The sequence below is a fragment of the Canis lupus genome, chromosome 20 (genome assembly GCF_003254725.2).
Source record: "Canis lupus dingo isolate Sandy chromosome 20, ASM325472v2, whole genome shotgun sequence".
Classification (NCBI taxonomy): domain Eukaryota; kingdom Metazoa; phylum Chordata; class Mammalia; order Carnivora; family Canidae; genus Canis; species Canis lupus.
This window is the reverse complement of record NC_064262.1, coordinates 9627680-9649394: the sequence shown is the minus strand read 5'-3', so window position 1 is coordinate 9649394 and position 21715 is coordinate 9627680. Positions and strand designations below refer to the sequence as shown.

General features: G+C 49.6%; 1 protein-coding gene across 1 annotated transcript; it reads left to right on the top strand.

Annotated features, from left to right (window-relative positions):
- The first annotated feature begins 17693 nt into the window (after positions 1-17693).
- On the top strand, positions 17694-18859 carry LOC112662342 (proteasome subunit alpha type-1). The gene has a single exon (XM_025450966.3). The coding sequence runs from the start codon at positions 17746-17748 to the stop codon at positions 18535-18537; it is 792 nt and encodes a 263-aa protein (XP_025306751.1). The 5' UTR covers positions 17694-17745; the 3' UTR covers positions 18538-18859.
- Positions 18860-21715: the final 2856 nt, after the last annotated feature.

The following is a 21715-nucleotide window of genomic DNA, read 5'->3' as shown; positions in this document are numbered from 1 at the left end:
AGAGAAGCACCAACCAGGCTTCTTAGACTCATTCTGTATCACTGCTGTTGATGTCAGGAAGTGGGTTCCTTAGAGCTCTTCTTCCTGAACCAGTCCTCAGTGGTCCATGGATAGGATCCAACATACACGGCCTACACATGGCAAGTACTCATGAAACATTTGCTGAATGAACATTGCTGTCCAAGAGCTCACTCTACCCATTTACTTCTGACTGTACCTTGTTTGTTCTTGGAAATAAAGTCTATATAACCTCAGTGGTTGTCTCTGGATGTTGAGGGTACGTCGTGGTTGCAGGAAACACATCAGGATGGTGGATGCTTTAGAAGAAAGTCAAGAAACCACATTGTGTGGTTGCAGTTGAATATGATGGTAAGAGGAAGGCCTACAGGAAGGGTTCAACAAATGCCTTCGAGTATTTAAGTGGCTGACATGGGGGAAGAGGTGCAGAATCGAATCTCAGGACACTCACTGAGGAGTAGGCATACTGAGGGCCGGTCCCCAGTGGGCGACCATCTTCAACTTACCAAAGAGAACATCTGTCTGGTGAATAGAGCTCCCTTCCATTTGGTTGAGCCTCCTAAAGAAGATTAAAACAGAAGTGTGATGATTACTCAAAGTGGGGAGAAGTACAATGTAACAGTTTAAGGCTTCAGAGTCAGTGTAAACTGTGTTTGAACCCCAAAAGTGGACACGGAAGCATGGCAGTCCCTTTCTGGAGCACCCCTGGTGGATCGGTGAAGGGCCATCCTCGCAGGGGCAGACCCATTGTACGCAGCGCACCCAGTTGTACATTTTGCCTGCAAGAAGAAATGGCCACAGGTGAGGGTCTATACCAATTCATGTGCTGTGGTAAATGGTTTAGGTAACTGTGGTATATGGTCAGGAACTTTGGAAGGAACACTACTGGAAAATGTGCCTTGGAGGTCTGAGGTAGAGGTATGCTGACAGGTTTCTCTGGGTGGCTAAAGAAAGAATGTGAAGAGATTTGTATTCCACATTAGTGCTCACCAAACGCTAACTTCAGCAGAGGGGGATTTTAGTAACCAGGTTGATGGCATGACCCATTTGTGGGCACCCGTCAGGCTCTTTCCTCAGCCATTGCTGCCCATGGCCCGGTGGGTCAGAGTGGCAGGGATGGAGGTGTGCACGGGCTTCCACCCACCAGCGCTGGCCTGGCTACCGCTGAATGCTCCGTCTGCCAGCAGCAAAGACCAGACACTGAGTCCCCAGATGGCACTGCCCTCCAAGGTGGTTAGCCAGCACCTGGGCAGGTTGATTACACTTAACCACTTCCACCTTGGAAGGCGTAGCGCTTTGTTCTTCTGACCCCTGCTTGCCAACTCCCTGCTAGTACACTTCAGTTCCCTGGGGGCCACTTTGGAGCCACCCAAGCATCCCAACATCTGGTTGCTTCTACCTTTTTGCCACTGTGAATCACGCTGCTGTGAACATGGGTATACAAACATCTCCTCAAGACCCTACCTTCAGATCTTTTTGGTTATATGCCCAGAAATAGAATTGCTAGATTGTATGGTGGCTCTATTTTTAATTTTTTGAAGAAGCGCTATACTATTTCCACAGCAGCTGTACCATGTTACGTTCCCGTCAATGGGACCTAAGGGTCCCTCTTCTCCACATCTCATCTCCACTTTTCTATTTATACAGCACTTTACAGTTTACAAATTGTTATTCCTATTTCCACGTGATAGATGTTTTTTTTTTAAGATTTTATTTATTTATTCATGAGAGATACACACAGAGAGAGAGAGAGAGGCAGAGACACAGGCAGAGGGAGAAGCAGGCTCCTCACAGGGAGCCCGATGTGGGACTCGATCCTAGATCCCGGGATCACTCCCTGAGCCGAAGGCAGACGCTCAACCACTGAGCCACCCAGGTGTCCCGTGACAGATGTTTTTAAAAGGTTCAAAGAGATAAAGTGAGTTGCCCAGGATGACACAGTGAGAAGCCAGTCTGGAGCCTTCTAACTCCCGGGACTGCCTTGTCCCAGCGCCACACAGGGATACGGGAGCACTGGCTCCAAATGCAGTCTTGCTCTTCTTTCCAGGTGAGGCTCTCGCCCTCTATGTCCTAGAGCTCCCAGTCACTTATTTATCCAGTGAGCACTCGCTGAGCATCTACTAGGAGCCAGGCCCTGCCCCAGGCCCTCTCAGCTCTCCATCTAAACCTGGATCCACCCAGAATCACCCTCCCCGCCCCGCCCCCCCAAGGAGCCAAGACTGCCCAACAAAGGACTTCTGCCCTGAAGGGCCTGGCAGCTGCGATAACATTGTTACCAGCTTATCTGCAGGCTGGGTGGATGGAGCCCGGTGGTGCCCATGGCAGGAATCAAGGATGGAGTGGAAGAGAATGGTCCTGACACAAATAAGAAACTTGCCCAAGTGGGAGGTTCCTGGAACACTGCACCAAGCACCCCCCCTCTCCCTGAGAGCCTTTCAGGTCGGAGGCCTGGGCTCCTAGCCACACAGACCAGAGAGCAAGACTGAGTCCTTCTGATGCCTCCCAACACCAACGATGAGGGGAGATGCCCTCGTGGGTGCTTTCCCGCCTCAACCTTTCCAACAGTGCATATCTACTTTAACTCCTTGTGGATAAAAAAGCAAGGACTCAGAGAGGGTGAGGTGCCTCCACCAAGGTCACACAGCTCATGTGTGGCAAAGCCAGGATTCGAGCAAGATTTGTCCGCACAAAGGCCCTGATGCAGAAACTACACACACTTCTGTGCATTGTTATATGTCACTGAAAGAAGCTGAGGGGAAACAGAGTGACGTGGTTTTCACTGACCCAACGAGAAAACAGCTTGGTCCCTGTAAGTCTGGCTCCCCAATGTTTTTCCTGGCTGGCCAGGAAAACAATGGAGGAGTTAGGAAATTAATGACTGTAATTCCTTGGCCTTCCAGAAGGTCACCCTTCCACCCTTCCCTTTTCTGGCTGAGTGATAATAGTCTGAACCTCTGTTTCCTTGACAACAGGAAAGCCACACTTCAACAAGCATCCCTCCCAGGTCTTTCTGGAAGTTCCTGAGCACTGCTCTCCATTGCACTAATATGCGCCAGCCTGCGTTGTCACTGGCCATCCTGGTCTGGTGCTCTCCCCTTCTCTCCTTCACCTCCTCCAGGCTTCTGCTCCTCCTCCCCATCCCCCTACCCTGCCCCCGGTTCCCAGATGTTAGTGAGGCCCCAACTTTGAGTCTCTAGAACCAGGCCGACTCATGTCACAAAACTAAGCTGAGGAAATAAGGGAACACAAAAGAAACATAACCTGGACCGTGGGCACATCACAGCTGCCAGGTTCCACTGGTCTTGACTCTCCAGGGAACCCCTGAACAGACCCTGGCCTGCTACTATCTTATAAGGGCCTGGTCACCTCCCTGCAGTGGGGCGCTTCAAGGGGCAGGTGCCGGGCTGTACCCCCAGGGCCCCCTGGGCACCCAGGCATGCACTCCCCAGCTCAAGTAGCATCAAGGCCGAGGCCTTTCTCCAGGTCACCCCTGAAGGGCCACCTGGCTCCCGAGCTACTCCTGGCATCGGCTGAGGCCTCTGTTGTGACTGCCCTACAGCTCGATGTTTCCTCACACAACTTGATCCCAAGAGCACCCCAGCTGACTTCCCACATGCAAATCTTCCCCCAAAGCAGCCCAGACAGGATCTCTCACCACATCACCCGGCCAGGGCCTCACAGCCATGAAGATGGCAGCAATGCCTTATCTCATCACATTACAGCAGTTCCTGGGTGGTGACCTCATGCAGCTTCACAAACTCTAGACCCTCTGTCCTCTGGATCCAACCGGATGTGTCACAGACATCTCAAAGCCCACATGTCCAACACTGAACTCCTGATGTCCACCCCCTTGACACCTCCCTGTTCCTCACCCCCTCACCCACAACCCTTCACATCGCTGTCTAGGCCACATCACATTCCCACTCACATGTGAGCTCCCTCTCCTCTCACCTGGGTCACTGCAGGGGCCTCCTCCCTGGTCTTCCTGCTTCTCCCCTCAGTTCCTTGCCCCCAGAACCCGTGTCCACAGAGCCCTCAGACTGATGCTTTTGTAACGGCCAGTCACATAAAGACTCTCCTCCCGCAACACCCTCCTTGGATGCCATCTCACTGGTACTGAAAGCCAAGCCCTTGCCACGGCCTGCGAGAGGCAACCTGCATCTCCCCCCACTGTCACTATCACTGTCGTGCTCCCCCATCACCCCTACTCCAGCCTCACCAGCGTCCTTGTTGCTGGAGCCATAGTAAGCACATTCTCACCTCAGGGCCTCTGCACTGGCTGTTCCCTCTGCCTGGAATTCCCTTCCAGCTCTCCATACAATTCACTCCCTTGCCTCTTCCGGCCTTTGCTCCAATGTCTCCTTCCCAATGAGGCCATCCTTGGCCCTCTCTTTAAAAGTGAACACCCACCAACACACACACACACACACACACACACACACACACACACACTGTCACTGCCAGTAAATCTCCAGCTCCCTATTGCCAGTTCCTGGTTTTTCTTCATAGCACTATTACAACCCCACATCAACCGTCTTATTATTTACTTTGTTTAACATCTCCCTAATGACCCTAAAATCAGGATGTAGGCTCTGTGAGGACAGATTTTTGTCTATTTTGCTCCCTGTTGCCTGCTTATCCCCCTGAATGGAACATGGCAAATAACAAGTATCCCATAAATACATGATCAGGATCATTCACAATCTACATTCTCATGCAGGGACTTTATCCTCCTGTCTCTGGACTTCTGAGCAGATTTCTCCAAAGATGAATTTGTTCCATCTGTAAAGAGAAAGAGATAGGCAAAGACCGAGAAAGATGGAGACAGAGAGAGAGAGAGACCATTAGTAATTTTTAAATATCAGTTTGTTTCTGTTTCCGACTTTCACAATTTCAAGACCTGAGGCACCCAGTCTCTCTGTGTCTCATTACAGGGACAGCAGGGGGGATTCACAGTGACCCTGGGACTCACATACTGAACTAAGGGTGCTTCCCCCAGAAGTGGGGAAACAAGGAGAGCTCTGTCCCCACAGGGTCAGAAAACTGGTGACAGCTCAAGATCCAGCCCACGGGCAAGACTCTGGAAGGCACATCTCACAGAGCTCTTGAGCAGGTCCAAGGTGAGGTCCACCCCCTCGTGCTTCAGATTCGACCAACGAGCACCAGTTTCTGTGGTCTGGCTGCTGTCTCTCTGGGCTAAAACCTGGCTCCTGGCAGGCAAGGAGGACAGAGTGGTCTGTTTCCAGCAAAAGTCCGAGATGCTAATCTCATAAAGAGCGAGGCTGCCCGCCAGCAAGTCCATGCACATGCACGTGGAGCTATCCCTCCATTTCTCCCTCTCTTCCTGCTAATCCAATCCATTTGTCTCCAAACCCAATTTGGAATTCGAAAAGGCCAGTCTATTTGGTCACTTAAAGTCTCAAACGTAAATTCAATTTGTTTTGCGAGGCACCGCCAGCCTTCCCAGGCCTAAGCCCTAGCCCTGGGACACGGGGTGGGGGGGAGGGGCTCTCTCGCCAGCCTGTGCTTCCCTCTGCCACCCAGCAAGGAAGGCCATGCAGCCAGAAGAAGGTCATCATCGCTGGTGGTGAACACGCGCCAGCACCTCAGAAATCCCCGTGTCCTGCCTCTACACCGTACACATGGGGAAACTGAGGCCAAGCTAAGGGAAGGGACTTGCCCACAGCCATATGGCAGTGAGTAGCAAGCCCCAGTGTAGGATTTCTCCTATGACAGATGCGCTCCCCACTTGGCACTCAGATCCCCAGATGTGCAATGACTTCTGAAGGCCGCGCAGGGACGTGGGAGATGGTGGGGAATAGGAATTGGGCCTTTTTACATTCGTCATCATTACCAAGCTGTGACTCCCGCTCAGAGACCTTGATGGGTACTGGTGCCACAAGAAATACTGGACATCGCCCCATCAAGGTGCCTCCCGGGGAAGGCAAAAGTGGCAGAAACAATTCTCTACGCCCTAATGTTGGGCCTCCCATTTGATGTCAACCAGAGACACAGCCTTGAGCAAGGATGAATGTGTTGCAGTGACTCCAATTAGTTTCCTTCTTCTAGGCCAGGCCTCCCCTCTTCCTTGGCCTCTGCTTGCCCCAAGGCACATCCCCCTCCAGCCTCAATCTGGAACCCTCTAGTTATCCTCAACTCCTGCCTCCATGTCTCCTGCCATCTGTCCTCCCTCATCTCCGCGGCGGCTGCCTGGCTCTGGCCCTCCAGCCTCCACGCGGCGCCCCCCTCCTGTCACCTGCCAGCGCGCCCCTGCCACCCATCGCCCCCGCCCCTTCCCAAGCAGGTCTAGGCCTTGCACTTGTGCTATGGGGAGACAGCAACCACCAGGCCACAGGGAGGGATCAGTGACCAGCCGAGCGGGAGCCCACTCAGGGTCCACGGGATGCTACGAGGGACATCCTCCCTTCTCCTGGTGAGTCTTTGCCCCACGGAGCCCACCTGGGCCCCCTCTCTCTGCTCCCCTGTCCTGCCTCTGCTTCACCTGCTCACACTCACCCCCAGAGCCGCACAGGCAAGCTCCGGACCCAGACCGTGCACGGCTTCCTGGGCTCTCCATTCCTCCACTTAAAACCCCCACAAGGCTGGCACACCTGGGTGTCAGCTGCCTCTCACAACATAATCCTGACAATCTACAATGTCTGCCAAGACCGTCTTTCATTCCTACCGGTCAGAGGCTCCCTCTCTGGAAGGGAGAATGAGAGAGAGAAAAGGACAGGAGGATCAAAAGCTCTCTCCTTCGATGTGCATAAATCTCCTGCTTCCAAGCATCCATGGCTCCCTATTATCCCCACAATGAAGCCCAGTCTTCAGTCTGGCTCCAAACAGTTTTTCCAGCCTTGACCCTCATACTTTCCCCTGATCCACCCATGTTGTGAGTTCTCAGTCACCCTTCACTCCTACCAACCCCAACATTCAAGCCGTCAGGACTGCAAACCTTTGTGTGTGTGGTTCCTTCTGTTTAGAACCTTCTCCTCCTCTATTTTCTGCCTGTCAAAGTCCTACTCATCCTCCAAGGACCACTTCAGATGCCCCCTCCTAAGGGAAGTCCTCCCTGATTTCCCTGGGTAGAACCAATTGTTCTCTCCCTCCTGTCTCCACACTACTCTTCACAGGGCCATTATGTATGGATATAAGCATGTGACTGGCATCTCCCTGAGGAGGAAGGGAGGGGGACAGCTGGGAACTGCTCCCTGAACAGCCATCCTGAGGCACATCCATTATACCTTGCTTCCAGATGTCAAACTTGACTTGGAGAAAGAATCCACAACAAAACCTCAAAGCAACAGCCACAGGAATGGACAAAGCTGAAGGCCTTTGTGGATCTATATTAAAAAACCATAAATAGAGATGCAGTGCCATACAATTCAAACCTGACCGTCCATATTGCTGGATATATAGGTGCTCAGTGTTCATCACAGACTCCAGAGTGGGAAGAGGGGACTTCAGATATCATCTGCTCCAAACCTTTCATTTCCTTTCCCCTTTTATTTCTCCCCATTGTCCTTTTTTACATTTAAAAAAGAAATATCTTAATGCTATGGAAAAAATCAAACCCACAAAAGATTAAAAGTGTCCATACACCTAAAATGTCCATACATAAATTTATATAGAGATCTGCATATTCGTGTCCATACACTTAGCATTTTTAAAATCACAAATGGGATTATACTATAAGCATTACTCAGCATCTTTTATTAAACAACAGACATATGGATACCTTTCTGGGTCAGCATACATCTTTTACTCTGTAAATTTTGGTGAATTCTGTAGCAAATTTTGCTTTTAGTGTACACATGTGGGACTTTAGCAGGGACTGAGCTCGAGGGAGCTCTCTGGTCTTATAAGGGCACTCATCCCATCACGGGGCCCCACCTTCAATCCTTCATCTGGCACAATCACCTCCTCAAGGCACCACCTCCAAACACCATCACATCAGTGGGTTAGGACTTCAGGGAATGGATTTGGGGGGACACAGCGTAGTGCGTAGCAGGTCCCTTTTGTAGCTGGCTTCTTTCATTCAACATTACGCTTTTGAGAATTATCCCTCATGTCCCAGTCCCATCCACTTCCCATATGTCACAGTATCCCTCCGTAGGAATGTGCTGTGACGTTTCAATCACGCTCCTCCTGATAGACTTCCAAATTATTTCCTATGTTTTGCAATTACCAGAAGCATTGTGATTTTAAAAAAGAAATTCCTTTCTTACATATGCCTGCATGTTGTGTGCATGACTCCACAGGGGAGATGTGGAGAAAGAGAACTCTGCAACTGCCTCATTTTACAGACAGATGCTGAGGCTCTGGGGGAGATGTGAGCACCTCCACGCTTCAGTGCATGACCTGCCCATGTTCGGAGTGGGTGACACAAAGGAATCGTCTCTCCAAGGCCGCACGCACAGAATGGTCTCTCCAAGTTACAGTGAATGGTCTTTCTGAGGTCACAGTGAGTGAATGGGCTTCCAAAGGTCACACTAAGAGACTGCTCTCCACGAGGGCACGCTGAGAGTCCTCCTCAAGGTCACAGTGAGTGGGGAGCAGAGGCAGCGCCAGCGCCACGCTTCCCTGACTTGCCAGGCCTGCCCCCTTAGGCCGCACTCCCTCTAAATACATCGAAAATAGTCATTTGGAATTAGTTGTGCACAGACTCCTTGGAATCCCGAACATGCCTCAGGCCAGCTTTCTGACTGCCACCTCCAGCTGAGTGTGGAGAGAGAAAACACGCCCATCTCTTTGTTCGAAGCAAATCAGGCGGCCTAATAATAGGGCCCCGGCACCACACAGCCCTTTGTCCACCGTGACACTTGATGGCTTCTGAAGCCCAAGACCTGGAGCACTGGCTGGCAGTGGCAGGGGAGGCAGAGAGACACTAGGGCGATTTTGAAAGCCCCGTCCTCTTCTTCTTCAAGTTCTGGATACCAGGCAGGAAATGTTTCAGATTTTTCCACATTTCTCCTGCCCCTTGCCCCACAGTGGAGCAGGGGAAACTGAATTTCAAAAGAATATTATCTTAACTAAATAGAAGCCTGTGCTGCTATGAAAGCAAGGTTTTGTTTTTGTTTTCAATAACTCTGTCCCACGTCAACAATGGCCAAGGAAACACGATTTTAAGACACAGGGTTAGTGCAAGTCTCCAATCAAACACACCACTCAAAGGCTCAGAATTGAGAAATCCAAATCTCTGGCAACACACCCTCCCTCTTTTTTGTCTCCTACTAAACAGCTAATTTTCCCATCAACAAGTCTGCAGGAAAGGGAACAAAAGGTCTGGCCCAGGACAAACTGTAGTATTTGTATTCTGACAACACATGAGAAAGGGGGAGACCTCTTGTAATGGTGTGTGCAAGCCAGGGGAGGGGCGAGGGTCCTTTGGAAAATGGGAGGGTCAGGGGATGCAAACAGCCAGGCCCCATGCAATGCTTGCCATCATCTTCGTCGGGAGAGCAAAGGCAACCTGTCGAACCAAAGTTTGGATCCAGACTTGACACGTGTCCTGGGGGGCTCTGTTCCCCTTCTCTGGATTCAGTTTCCTTGTTCACGGGATGAGGCTGGGGGCTGGTCCAGGGAAAGGGGATCTTGAGAAACTGCCCCCGCCAGGACGTATTATACAGACCAGAAGCAGGAGGGAAAAGAAAAGGGTCGATTGATTGGAAGTTTGATGCAGAGCATATTTAGGAACAAACTGGCACAAAACCTGATCATTTCAACTCCCAGGCTCTCAGCATCCCATGGCCAGCAACAGGTACCCGGGGACGCAGAAAGGGCCGTCCCGCAGAGTTGACCTGCCCCCTCCCAAGCAGGAGTAATGTGACAAAAGGGGAAAGGGCCAGGGGCCTGGCACACACCATCTCAGCTCGTCCTCACTACGACCTTGTAGGGGGGTATGACCATCTCTATTTTCTAGATGGAGAAGCTAAGGCACACAGGGAGGGATGTAACATGACCAAGCTCCCACAGCTTGGTCAAGCTGGAAGTGGCACAGCCATGACTCGAATATGAGTTTCTCTGACTCCTCAAACCTTTCTACCTCCTCTTTCAAAGGATTTACCACTCTGGTGGCTGTAAGTGCTTCCCTCTGCAGTCAGATGTCTGGTTCTTGTCCACTGGGTCTCCACGCCCCTAACACTGCACTTGATGCATATTTGCTGAATGGGGGGTGGGTGGGTGAGTGGGGACTAGATCCTGTGCACAGGATGGAGTCATTGAAGATCTGAGGCCAGAGCAGTGATACAAAGTGATGTAAAGAAGCACAAGACCCAGCCCCTGCCCTCAAGCAGCTTTCAATCCAGTTGGGAAGATTTGGCATGGACACTTGAAATGTCTCTAACACCAACAAGCCACTTCCACGGAGGGTCCCTATACTTACAGACAGAGTGAGTGAGACAGGAGGTCAGGTGAGAGGCATCCCACACTGCTCTGGACAGCAGACGAAGTCGAAGTCGGAGAAGGCTGCCTGGAGGAGGTGGGCCTAGAGCCAGACACTGAAGGATGGGGAGAGTTGGATGGATGGAGAGGAGGAGGAGGGAACGAAGGCTGACTCCAAAGACCAAGCTCTCTCTGCCACATCCTACCAAGAGGTGAGAACAGAAGGAAGGAAGGGACAGAGAGAGGAGAGACAGAGACAGAGAGAGATGGGGAGAGAAGGGGAGGGAGGGAAGGAGGGAGCACAAGCTTTCTCTAAGGTACTTGTGGAGGATTCGGTGCTGCAGGATCCTGACCCCAGGCTCCCCCTTGCTCAAGGGAGGACTGGCATGGTGACACACTCATTATGGGTGTTGTGGCCTGGCATTAACAGGCTGTTGGGGCTCTCCACATCTCTCTCCATCTCCCAGCTCTCACAGGCCTGCCCGTCCAGGAGCACAGGCATGACTCCCCCTAGGAAGTCACAGGCATGGAGAAGCCACAGATTCGCCGTCCAGTTCAAAGGTAAGACCAGCACTAAAGCAGACCCCCCGATTCCTCCCCTTCTTGGGCCACCCCGCAGCATAGGCAATGAGCCAGGTGAGAAGCGCATCCACTGGGCAACCGGCAAGCCTGAGGCCAAAGCACTTCCCAGCTGGTTAACTCTGAGCAAGTCACTTAACCTCCCCGAGCCTCAGGTTCCACATCTGCAAAATGGGGCTATTCCTCCCAGAGCTATGACAAGAGATGGTGCATGTAAAGAAGTCCGCACAGGGCCTGATAGCCAGCACAGTCTCGGAAAGCAGAAGTCATGACTCTTAGCAGTAGCATTGCTTTTATTCAGATTACATTAAAGGATAAACTAAACCCTGTGGCTTCTTGTCTGACGACTTGGGAAACTCTGAGTGAGAATCCTGAGCTTCTACTTCCCAGCTGAGAGAAGAAGGCGCAGGCGGGGCACTCCAGGACTTTCTGGGACACCTGGCCTGCCTGCCAGGGAGGCTCGTCCCCAGGGCGCCCAGCTGTTTGCTCCTCAGTCCCGCCTCCAGGAGCCAGTCCCTCACTGGCAACTGGCTCAGGCCGCCAGGCCGGGTGGGGCTACATTCTTGGGCCTCCCAAGGTAAAAATAGTTATGCTTTGTTAGGCTGGGTGGTTACACACTCCTTGGCCTGGCAGCCTGCCCGCTGGAAAGGCAAATGCCAGACTATTTCAGGCTGTGAAAACAAGCCCCCACCAGGCCCCAGCGTCAAGCCCCCAGAGAGCGGTATTAATATTCCACTATCTCATTCTTTCAGGCCAAAAAAAGAAGGAGAAAAAAAGCTCCATATCTGCAAGATTCCTCCTTCTGTTACGAACACAGCTGCCAGAACCACTGCAGACAATGCACATGACCCTCAAGGCCGAGTTCTCGCAAACAAAACAAAACCCAAAAGGCTGCAGAAGGAATACTAATTAATAATAGCAATAATAATAGAGGGCTTACCATACACGAAGCTGTATGATAGGCGTGCTGCGTCCATTTGGTCATCTGTTCACAGCAGCCCTAGGAGGTGCCTATTACAAGGCCCGTGTTCTAGAAAAAGAAACTGAAGCTCAAAGAGGTGAAGTAACCTGTCCAGGGTCACACAGCTAGCCCTCATGGAGGTGAGGATCCAAGCCCAGGTCTACCTGACTCTGTATTCAAAGCTCTTTCCTCCACATACTTCTCCTGATGTCTTAGTAAGACAAAGCATGACTCTTTCCTTGGTTTTCCCTGTTTTGCTCTAAGTAAGCAACCCCTCTGGGGCATTTCCAATGGCTTCCCAGTGCCTTTGAGATAAATTCCATGCTCCTTAGCATGGCCTTCAAGGCCTCTTGCAGTCTGGCCCCTCCTATCTTCTTTGTATCCCCCCAAAATTTACAGTGTGAAATCCCAACTCCCAACATGATGGTATTAGGAGGTGGGGCCTTTGGGAGATGATTAGGTCATGGGATTAGTGCCCTTACAGGGGACACCACAACTTCTTCTCTCTGCTCTCTGCCATGTGAGGACACAGCCAAGAGGACAGGAGAAGGCCCTCACCAGACACCAGATATGCCAGGGCCTTGATCTTGGACTGCCCTGCCTTCCAGAACGGTAAGAAGTAACTACTGGTTGTTTAAGCCACCCAGTCTATGTTTTTATTACAGCAGCCTGAGCAGACTGACACACCACTTTTTGGTGCCCAGCTCCACCTCACCTCCTCCAGGCAGCCTTCCCTGCTCTCCTTGCCCAGAGCAGAGTGAGCTCCTTCCTGTCTGCCTATCACACCCACTGTCCGTGTGCCTGGGGTAGCTCTGCAGAAGTGGTCTTTTAGGATTAGAAACATCACATGTCCGTGTTGTGTTTTCCCACTTGGGTTAGAAGCCATTGGAGGGTAGAGGTTACTTCTATGCTTCTTCCTGTGCATATCCCTCCCTGGTCCCCAAATCTTCCATGGCCTGGGATTCTATTTATCCCTCTATCCATGCATCATCCATCCATATATTTATTTGTTCACTCAATGAATATGTACTGGGTGCATTGTAGGAAATACAGAAGTCAGCTCAATAGCCACAGTCAGAGGGTGAGACACGAGGAAAGAGGCCTATGAAACAAGGCAGTCAGTGCTGTGGAGCGGGGGGCTCGGAGGTCCTGAGAGTCTTGCCAGGAAAGGGGACACCCGAGGTGGGCTCACAGGAAGAATGGGGGTTCATTAGGTGACACTAGACCAGTCTTACAGGCTTTGGCACTCCCTCCACAGGCCGACCTGACATGTCGGCTCCTGGCAACCACCGTTATCGGTCAGGATCCTCACTCAAGTCAGGATCACACAAGAAGTGTTGACTTTCATGGGGATAGTTACACATAAAGGGCCAGGTGGGGGAACCACAGTCAGTGTGGTCACCTGGCTAGTGGGAACGGAGCTAGGCCTGAAAGCGTGAGGACAGGGAGAGTCTGTAAAACTCGACAAGCAGAGACTTGGGTAAAGGCCCCAAGAGGAACAGTGACTTTGCTGAACAGTAAGCAGGGAGCCCAGAGGAGCCACCCCCCGACCTCACTCTCCTTCCACCCACTGATCTGCTGGGGCCTCCATGACCAGCCCAGCCAGAGCAGGCAGCAGGGCAGAGAGGGCTGCAGGTGATTCCAGAGGGGCAGGCAAAGCGTCCACCCCGGCCAGCCACGCATCTCTGGCTCCAGCACACTTGGAACAATGGCAGTCCCTTGGCCTTCATACCTCTGTCTTTGCTCATTCTGTTCCCTCTGCCTGGAACACCCCTGCTCAGCTGCTGAACCCATCACAATCCTAGGCCTCCTTCAAGCCACACTCACAGGCTGTGTCCCAGAGAGTCCTGCCCTTACCGACTCAGGAAGGACTCCCCTTCTAGCACCTGTGTCATTCTCTCAGCCCCTTTTTCCTCCACCCCTTTGAGGGCAGGGGCTGTGGCTGATCCACCTTGAAAACCCTACATCGTTGCTTCCTCTGTCCTATGAACCTAGAATCTCTCCAAAACTGTGAAGGGTACCCTATCTGCAAGTTTAAGAGTTAGGCTGCCAGTTTTGTGGCTACTGGCAGAAAGACACAAGATTCCTGGATCAGAGACAAAGGACTTTATTACCTCTCACAGAAATAGGGTAGCCAGACAATCAGCATTTCTGCCCCAGCTCCCTGAGCACCAATTCCCATGGGACCACACAAGGAGAACCAGGTTACCCTCATTCATGCACCGGGTTGTATTACAGGAGAGCAATGATGAGCTTACTAAACCCAAATATCTTAGAGTGGGTGGCAAGTTCTTTGTTCCAGAGGGAGTCACTATCTCTGCCTCCCAAGGATGTCTACTGTGCAAACTTCCTAGAGAAGATAGTCCAGAATAAAGCACAGACAGGGCCTGTGCTGGTAAAGGATTCAGAAACACTGGAGGCCCGTGGAGAATTGGCCCACAACAGACCCTAGTGGGGACCCACTAAATGTGACACACATATCTTTGGTCTCACTCTCCCCTCCTGATAACAATCATCAGGGCTGAGTATCCAGTCAGAGCCCTGACCTGGTCCCTCCTGGGGGCTCCCTCCCAGTGGATGCCAGGCCTCACAGTGATGCTACAATACTGGGGAGGTAGGGGGGGAGGTGATAGGTAATAAAGAACCTGACTGGTTCGCCCCAAACCCAGGGGGCCCTCAGCCATGCACAGGGGTGGAGACAGGATCAAGCAGAGGCAGTAGAGGATAGAGGACCCAGAGAAGCTTGCTCTGGTCCAATCACGCTTCTTACCAGTCAAGGAATTCACTCCTGAGCCCCACATTCCCATCTTAAAAGGGACACAGTAACACTAACTTGCTCATGGGACAGTTGAGAGGATGAAATGAATTCATTCCTGTGAGGTGCTCAAGCGGACACGCAGCAGGGGCTCTAGGTATTAGCAAAAAAGAAAGAAGGAAAGAGGAGCAGCTGTGCAGAAGGAGCAGCAGGCTGAGAGCATGGATCGGAAGGGAAGGGCCGGCCCTGGTCCTGAGCAGGCCCCAGAATCAGGGCCATGAAGGGCGAGAACCTCACCCCCCTTCCCCATTCCCCCAGGCTTGACTGCGCACTCGCACTCGGGCCGATGGGACTTCCTACAACCTTGACTCTGGTCTCCATCCTGCCTCTCCCTGCGCGGACGGGGCTGGATGATATCCACGTGGCTGAGGGTGGCCCCAGGTTCCAGGGCTGCTGGCTTGGGACTGATCATTACCCACTAAAAAAATGGATCTAAACAAATCATTTTGGAATCTTTCCAAATGCAAACCACGTCCTGGGACAACATCCGTGCTATTATTCCGGCTCTCAGTTAGAAACTGATTTGCGCCCTTCAGCGGCCACCCCATGGACCAAACCTTTGGAAGACCACAGTGGCATTAATGAGGATAGCCACGGAGCGTGCTAACGAACGTGCCAGGCCCCGAGCTAGGCCTCTGCAAAGATGCTCCTATTTGAAACTCACCATAAGCCCATGGTGAGTTTAATGGGACCATTAATATGGTCCCATGGTAATGGGACCATTATCATCAGCTCCACTTTCTGGATCAGAGGTGATGGAGATGAAAGAACTTGCCTGAAGTCCCAAGCCCAGCTATAAACCCAGACCGGCCGGACCCCGAAACTCAAGCTTTCACAAAAGGCAGCACAGTGCTACAAGGAGCCTTGGAAATCACGGACACCCCCCCCCCCCACCTCCCCAGTCGGCAGGCAGAGGAACGGAGGCCCTCAGAACAGCAGTGGCACATGCTGAGTCCAAGAAAGTGCCTTCAATAAACACCAATTCCCAGTCCAGACCTCTGTACCCCGATCCTTTGTTCTCTGATAGCATCACCGCGACTTTGTGAGACACCAACACAAAAGGGGAAATAAAAGGGCAGAGAAAATTAAGAAGGTGGGTGTGGAGCAGGAGCCTTGGCAGGGTGGCTGGGGCTGGGAACGCCATCGCTCCAGTTCAGCCAAATCCAAGAATCCCCCCGTCAATTAGAGCAGCGACCTCCAGCAGGGGGCGCAGGAATTTGTTAGAAGCTCAACTAAGCCTCCATACAAAACGGTGCAGAATGCCCTCGCCCCAAGAGGGCTTCCCGGAGAGTGGCTCCCACGGGTACCACTAGGAGCACATGAGGGCAGCTATAAAAGGCGCACAGATGAACTTCTAGGAAAGTTAATAATTATGTATCTTCTAAGATAATTTAGTTTTCTTCTAAAGGCACTTGGCCAAAAAAAGGGATTTGCTTTCTGACTGAGCTGTCAATATTTTCCTTGGTTAGAAAGGGAGGGACTCTTTAACCCCTAAAATATAGCTTCAAAGAGAAGGAACTGAAGAGTCAGATTGTTTCATCAGCTCTTCTGGCCCTTATTGATGTAAAATTTGTGCTTATCCGGCTGCCCCATGGCTGCTGCTAGTCCAAAAAGCATCGTAAGTCTGTGTTTCTGTAATGTGAGAGAGATGAAGAGCCCAGGTGGGTTGTTTTGCAGCTCCTAAGAAAGGAAACTCGTCAGAGGCGCATAAGGGAGGTTCCATCTTCAAGAGCCCCACATTCTTCTTGGCAACTTCAGGTCACTGAATGCTTGTGCACTAGAAGCAGGGCTCCATGTTGCACAACTGCAAGGACTTGATTCTCATCATAGTCTTTATGAGCAGTGTCCCCCTTCCCTTGGAGCTGTGTATAGCACGGCCATATTTGGGGTCCCTGGATGTGAGCATTCATCCATTCAACCGTATTTTCAAGCAATTGCTTTTTGTCAGATCCTATGGTAGGCCTTGCTTTTGAAAAACACATGGCCCAGAGCACCAGTGGAGGAGCAGGGGACACAGCTTTGAATTGAGGAAATGCATCCCATTTTGAGAAACCCAACTTTCCCATTTCAAAGATGAGGAAGCTGAGACCTTCAGAAGCTATTTACACGCTGATGATGACAAAGCAAGACAGCAGCAGAGCTAGGTTTAAAGCCCAAGTGTCCTGGCTCCTGGCACAGTGCTCACCATGCTGCCCTCCAACGAGCCAGGGACCCTCAAAATACCTCTGACAACCACTGCTCCCATTTCACAGAACAGCAGATTCAGGCATCCAGAAGACAACCTAGACAGGTTATCAGATCAACAGCCATTTGCCTCTCTTTTTTTAAAAGATTTTATTTACTTATTTGAGAGACAGAGAGATAGTGAGAGAGCACGAGCAGGACAGAGAGGGAGAAGCAGGCTCTCTGAGACCAGGGAACCCGACCTGGGACTCGATCCTGGCACCCTGAGATCGTGACCTGAGCCAAAGGCAGACACTTAACCAACTGAGCCCTCAGGTGCCCCATCCATTTGTCTCTTTAACATTCCTCAAGAAAGACATCTTCCTATTCCCACAAGTCTTCTCCAGATGCAAATCACAAAAACGCTGAACTTGTACTCTCTCTAGCTTCTAGCACTTACGATGCCACCTTTACCAGCGCCCTCTTTAAGAACAGCCCTCGCACACGGTCCTTGCCTCTACACCCACTGGGCTCCCCACCACTTTTCCACAGATACTCTGCTTCCAGTCCAGCTGGGGGATAGGGTGTCTTTTGCATCAACGTTTCTTGTCAGAAAGGTAAGAAGCCGTAATCACTTTGGTTTGGGTGCATTTCAGTGGCCACCAACAGAAAGAGGGGGGAGAAAAGAGAAAGAAAGAAAAATAAATCATGGAGGAAAAATCATTGGGAAAGAGGGAAAGAGGAAGAGAGGAAGTAAAGGGAGTGGAGGTAGGCTCCTGAAGCCGCCACCTCTGCCGGAGGCCGCAGCGGGACCCGCGCCGGAACCATGTTTCGCAACCAGTATGACAATGACGTCACTGTTTGGAGCCCTCAGGGCAGGATTCATCAAATTGAATATGCAATGGAAGCTGTCAAACAAGGTTCAGCCACAGTTGGTCTGAAATCAAAAACCCATGCGGTGTTGGTCGCATTGAAGAGAGCACAGTCAGAGCTTGCAGCTCATCAGAAGAAAATTCTTCATGTTGATAACCATATTGGTATCTCAATTGCGGGACTTACTGCTGATGCTAGACTGTTATGTAATTTTATGCGCCAGGAGTGTTTGGATTCCAGATTTGTATTTGACAGACCTCTTCCTGTGTCTCGTCTTGTATCTCTAATTGGAAGCAAGACCCAGATACCAACACAGCGGTATGGCCGGAGACCATATGGTGTTGGACTGCTTATTGCTGGTTATGATGATATGGGCCCTCACATTTTCCAAACCTGTCCATCTGCCAACTATTTTGACTGTAGAGCCATGTCCATTGGAGCCCGTTCTCAATCAGCTCGCACTTACTTGGAGAGACATATGTCTGGGTTTATGGAGTGCAATTTGAATGAACTGGTTAAACATGGTCTGCGTGCCTTACGAGAGACACTTCCCGCAGAACAGGACCTAACTACAAAGAATGTTTCCATTGGAATTGTTGGTAAAGACTTGGAGTTTACGATTTATGATGATGATGATGTATCTCCGTTCCTGGAAGGTCTTGAAGAAAGACCACAGAGAAAGGCACAGCCTGCTCAACCTGCTGATGAACCTGCAGAAAAGGCTGATGAACCAATGGAGCATTAAGTCACAAACCAGTCTATATGTGTATTATCAAATATGTAAGAATGCAGGAGCCCTTATTGATGACAGTAATCTATACTTTGAACCAAAAGATGCAGCGTGGTCTTCTGGTATGTTTTAGGAATCGGTCCAGATGTGTTTTTCCCAAGTAACTTGTCTGAACCATATAATGGTGTGCATTTTTCTTTGAGAGGGTCTATATAATCATTTTCTAGAAAGTATAGTTATCTGTACTAATGTTTTTATATGAAGAACATAGTGTCTTTGTGGTTTTAAAGACAACTGTGAAATAAAATTGTTTCACCTGAAAAAAAAAAAAAAAAAATAAAGGGAGTGGAGGTAAAAGAGAGGAGGGAGGACCGTGGGAGGGGCAGGGAGGAAAGAAGACAGGAGAACAGGCTGCTAATGAGGACCATGCTCATCCCAGCCAAAGGATCCAGAAGAGCCAAAGATGACAGTGTATATTGGTAATGTCTACTGAAACAGCAGGGTTTTCACTCTGCAGTCTCTACCCCTCTGTGTTTGGGCCTGAAACCTAGGTGTATGGAATTGCCACAGCATCCCCTGATTAGGGGAAAAGGGATTTTGATTCAGAGCATTTTTTCTTAGAGCATCTTAGGATCAAAGGATGTCAGAGCAGGGCAAGACCACAGAGAGGCCTACAGAAGCACTCACCACCTTCAATGCTCATCTTCTCGCCATTGACCCCAAAACAAACAAACCAAAAATACCAGCTTCCTTTAATGTCACCTGGAATGTACAAACAGATTAAGCATCATCAGCAAAAACAAAGCAAGGCTATGGCCATTGGAGATGAAAACAATTTGATTCCCTCCCCACACACAAGGGAAATTGACTCTTTATTTTACTCACATGGTATCAATCCACTTGCTACCCCAGTTTTTCTCTCCTGGAACACACATGGCAGCTAAAACAAACCCAAGATCATCCGCAACATTGAGGCTATTGCATACCTTTTTTTTTTTTTTTTTATGTTGATGAAAATGGGAAATAATTTACAACCAATGGTTACTTGCTTTTAGGAAGTTAGAGAGATCATTTACTCCTGCAAATCTTTAAAGTCAATTGGATGCAGGTCATCCTGGTCACTAAGTGAAGCTTGACTTCCAAAAACACCTTTGGGAGATCTGGCAAAGACTGAGTCCTGGTGAGGAAAAGGTTCCTTGCAAAGTTTCAAATGTGCTTTCAGCCACAATAAAAAAAAAAAAAAAAAAAAAAAAAAGAATATATATCCTGAATTCACCAGCAGACACATTAGATGAAATATTTTTTTCTTTGAAAGAAAAAATATCACCAAACACACACACACACAAAAGAAAATTTTAAACTAGTATAATGTCTCTATAGATAAATTTTGGTTATAATTTCTTTTTTGGGGCAGCCCAGGTGGCTCAGCAGTTTAGCACTACCTTCAGCCAGGGCCTGATCCTGGAGACCCGGGATTGAGTCCCATGTCAGGCTTCCTGCATGGAGCCTGCTTCTCCCTCTGCCTGTGTCTCTGTCTCTGTCTCTCTCTCTCTCTCTCTCTGTTTCTCTCATGAATAAATAAATAAAATATTTTGTTTTAAAAAATAATTTTTAAGGGGTAGAAAGAGGCCCAGGGAGAGATGGAGAGAGACTCTTAAGCAGGCTTCATGCCCAGTGTGGAGCAGGGCTTGATCTCACAACCCTTGAGATCATGACCTGAGCAGAAATCAAGAGTCAGACACTTAAATGACTAAGTCACCCAGACGCCCCTTGGCTATAATTTCTTGACATATGAAATACTGAGAAAAGAGGTGGGTGCTTATTTCTTAAAGTTGCATAATCAATGTATTCAAAGCTTCAAATGTCTCTGCCAAGTATGCTAAGTATCTTAGGTGAGACTACCAAGAAGTAGACCCTAGGTGAGGATATGTGTTAAAGGGAGTTATTAAGGAGAAACCTGTAATGGAATAAGGGAAGCAGGACACATAAAGGGGCCTCTCAAGCAGGTCCCAACCATGTCTGGAGACCTCTGGAGGATGAGTTACACACCAGAATTTGCCCCCACCCCAACACAAGGGAGAAAGACTTTTACACCCAGCCCTACAGTCACTGGCTACAACCACCAAGGTACTATGAACTCCCAGAGGCACTTATGCTCTTTGCACCTGTGGGCAGAGGGCCCCAGTGGCCCAAGGATGGTCCTAGAAGAAAGCAGCAGGTGCAGAGCACAAAGAAGCCAAGGCATGAGTGCTTCAAACCCAGAATAGGGACCCAAGGGCTCCAGGTGAAGCACTGAGAGTGTCTACTATACCAAGGTATATGGAAAGTTAATGTTTTTAAAAACTTGAAAAAGTCTTTCCTTGGGTATTCATTGATCCCAGCCAGGTTAATTTCCCTACTAACTTCACTATTCTGGAATCAACTCTCAACTCTTCACACACACAAAAAAGGGAAATGACCTGATGTTTCAAACACTGTTTTCCACAAACTGGCTATCCTGATAGCTAGATTGAGCTGCCCTCACAGAATTGTCTGGTTCAATGCTTAGCAATGAGAAGACATCCTTGAAATATTCATCTTCTCTTGGATTTTTGTCCCAAATGCTGATCTTGGACAAGGCACTGCTGAAATAGCATCAGTAGACACCTAATATTTTTTTTCTAATTAAGTTCATTTAACAAAGAATTTTAACAATGCTTCAAAGACATCATCAGCCTCAGGGGTCCTCTCCCGGGCTCTTCAATGCAGCATGGGTAAATACTCAGTGAGAACAATTTTCCCTTACTGATGATGAATTAACCTTGAAATTTGATTTTCCCAGCTCAGTCATCTTTTTCAGCCTGTGACTGTAAAATCAGACATAACAATACCTTGCAATTTATTTGTCATTTTCTCTCCTAGCAAAGTTTTGGCAACACTCAGAGCTCATGGTTTTCATGAATCTCTTCAGCATGAAGTTCTTGTCATTCATTGTAATTTTTTTAAAAAATCCTCTTGCAGATGTTCATAACCTAGATAGATTCCTGATTTTCTATTCTAGTACAATCCACCCTCATATGCCAAAGAGAATGGTACCTTATGATACAAAAGGAAGAAAAAAATCCACCATCTGTTAAAGGTTTGTCTGTGTAATTCCAGGAAAGCCAAGCTGCCTCACGTCTAGTCTTTGCATCCTCTCCCATTCAAATAAACA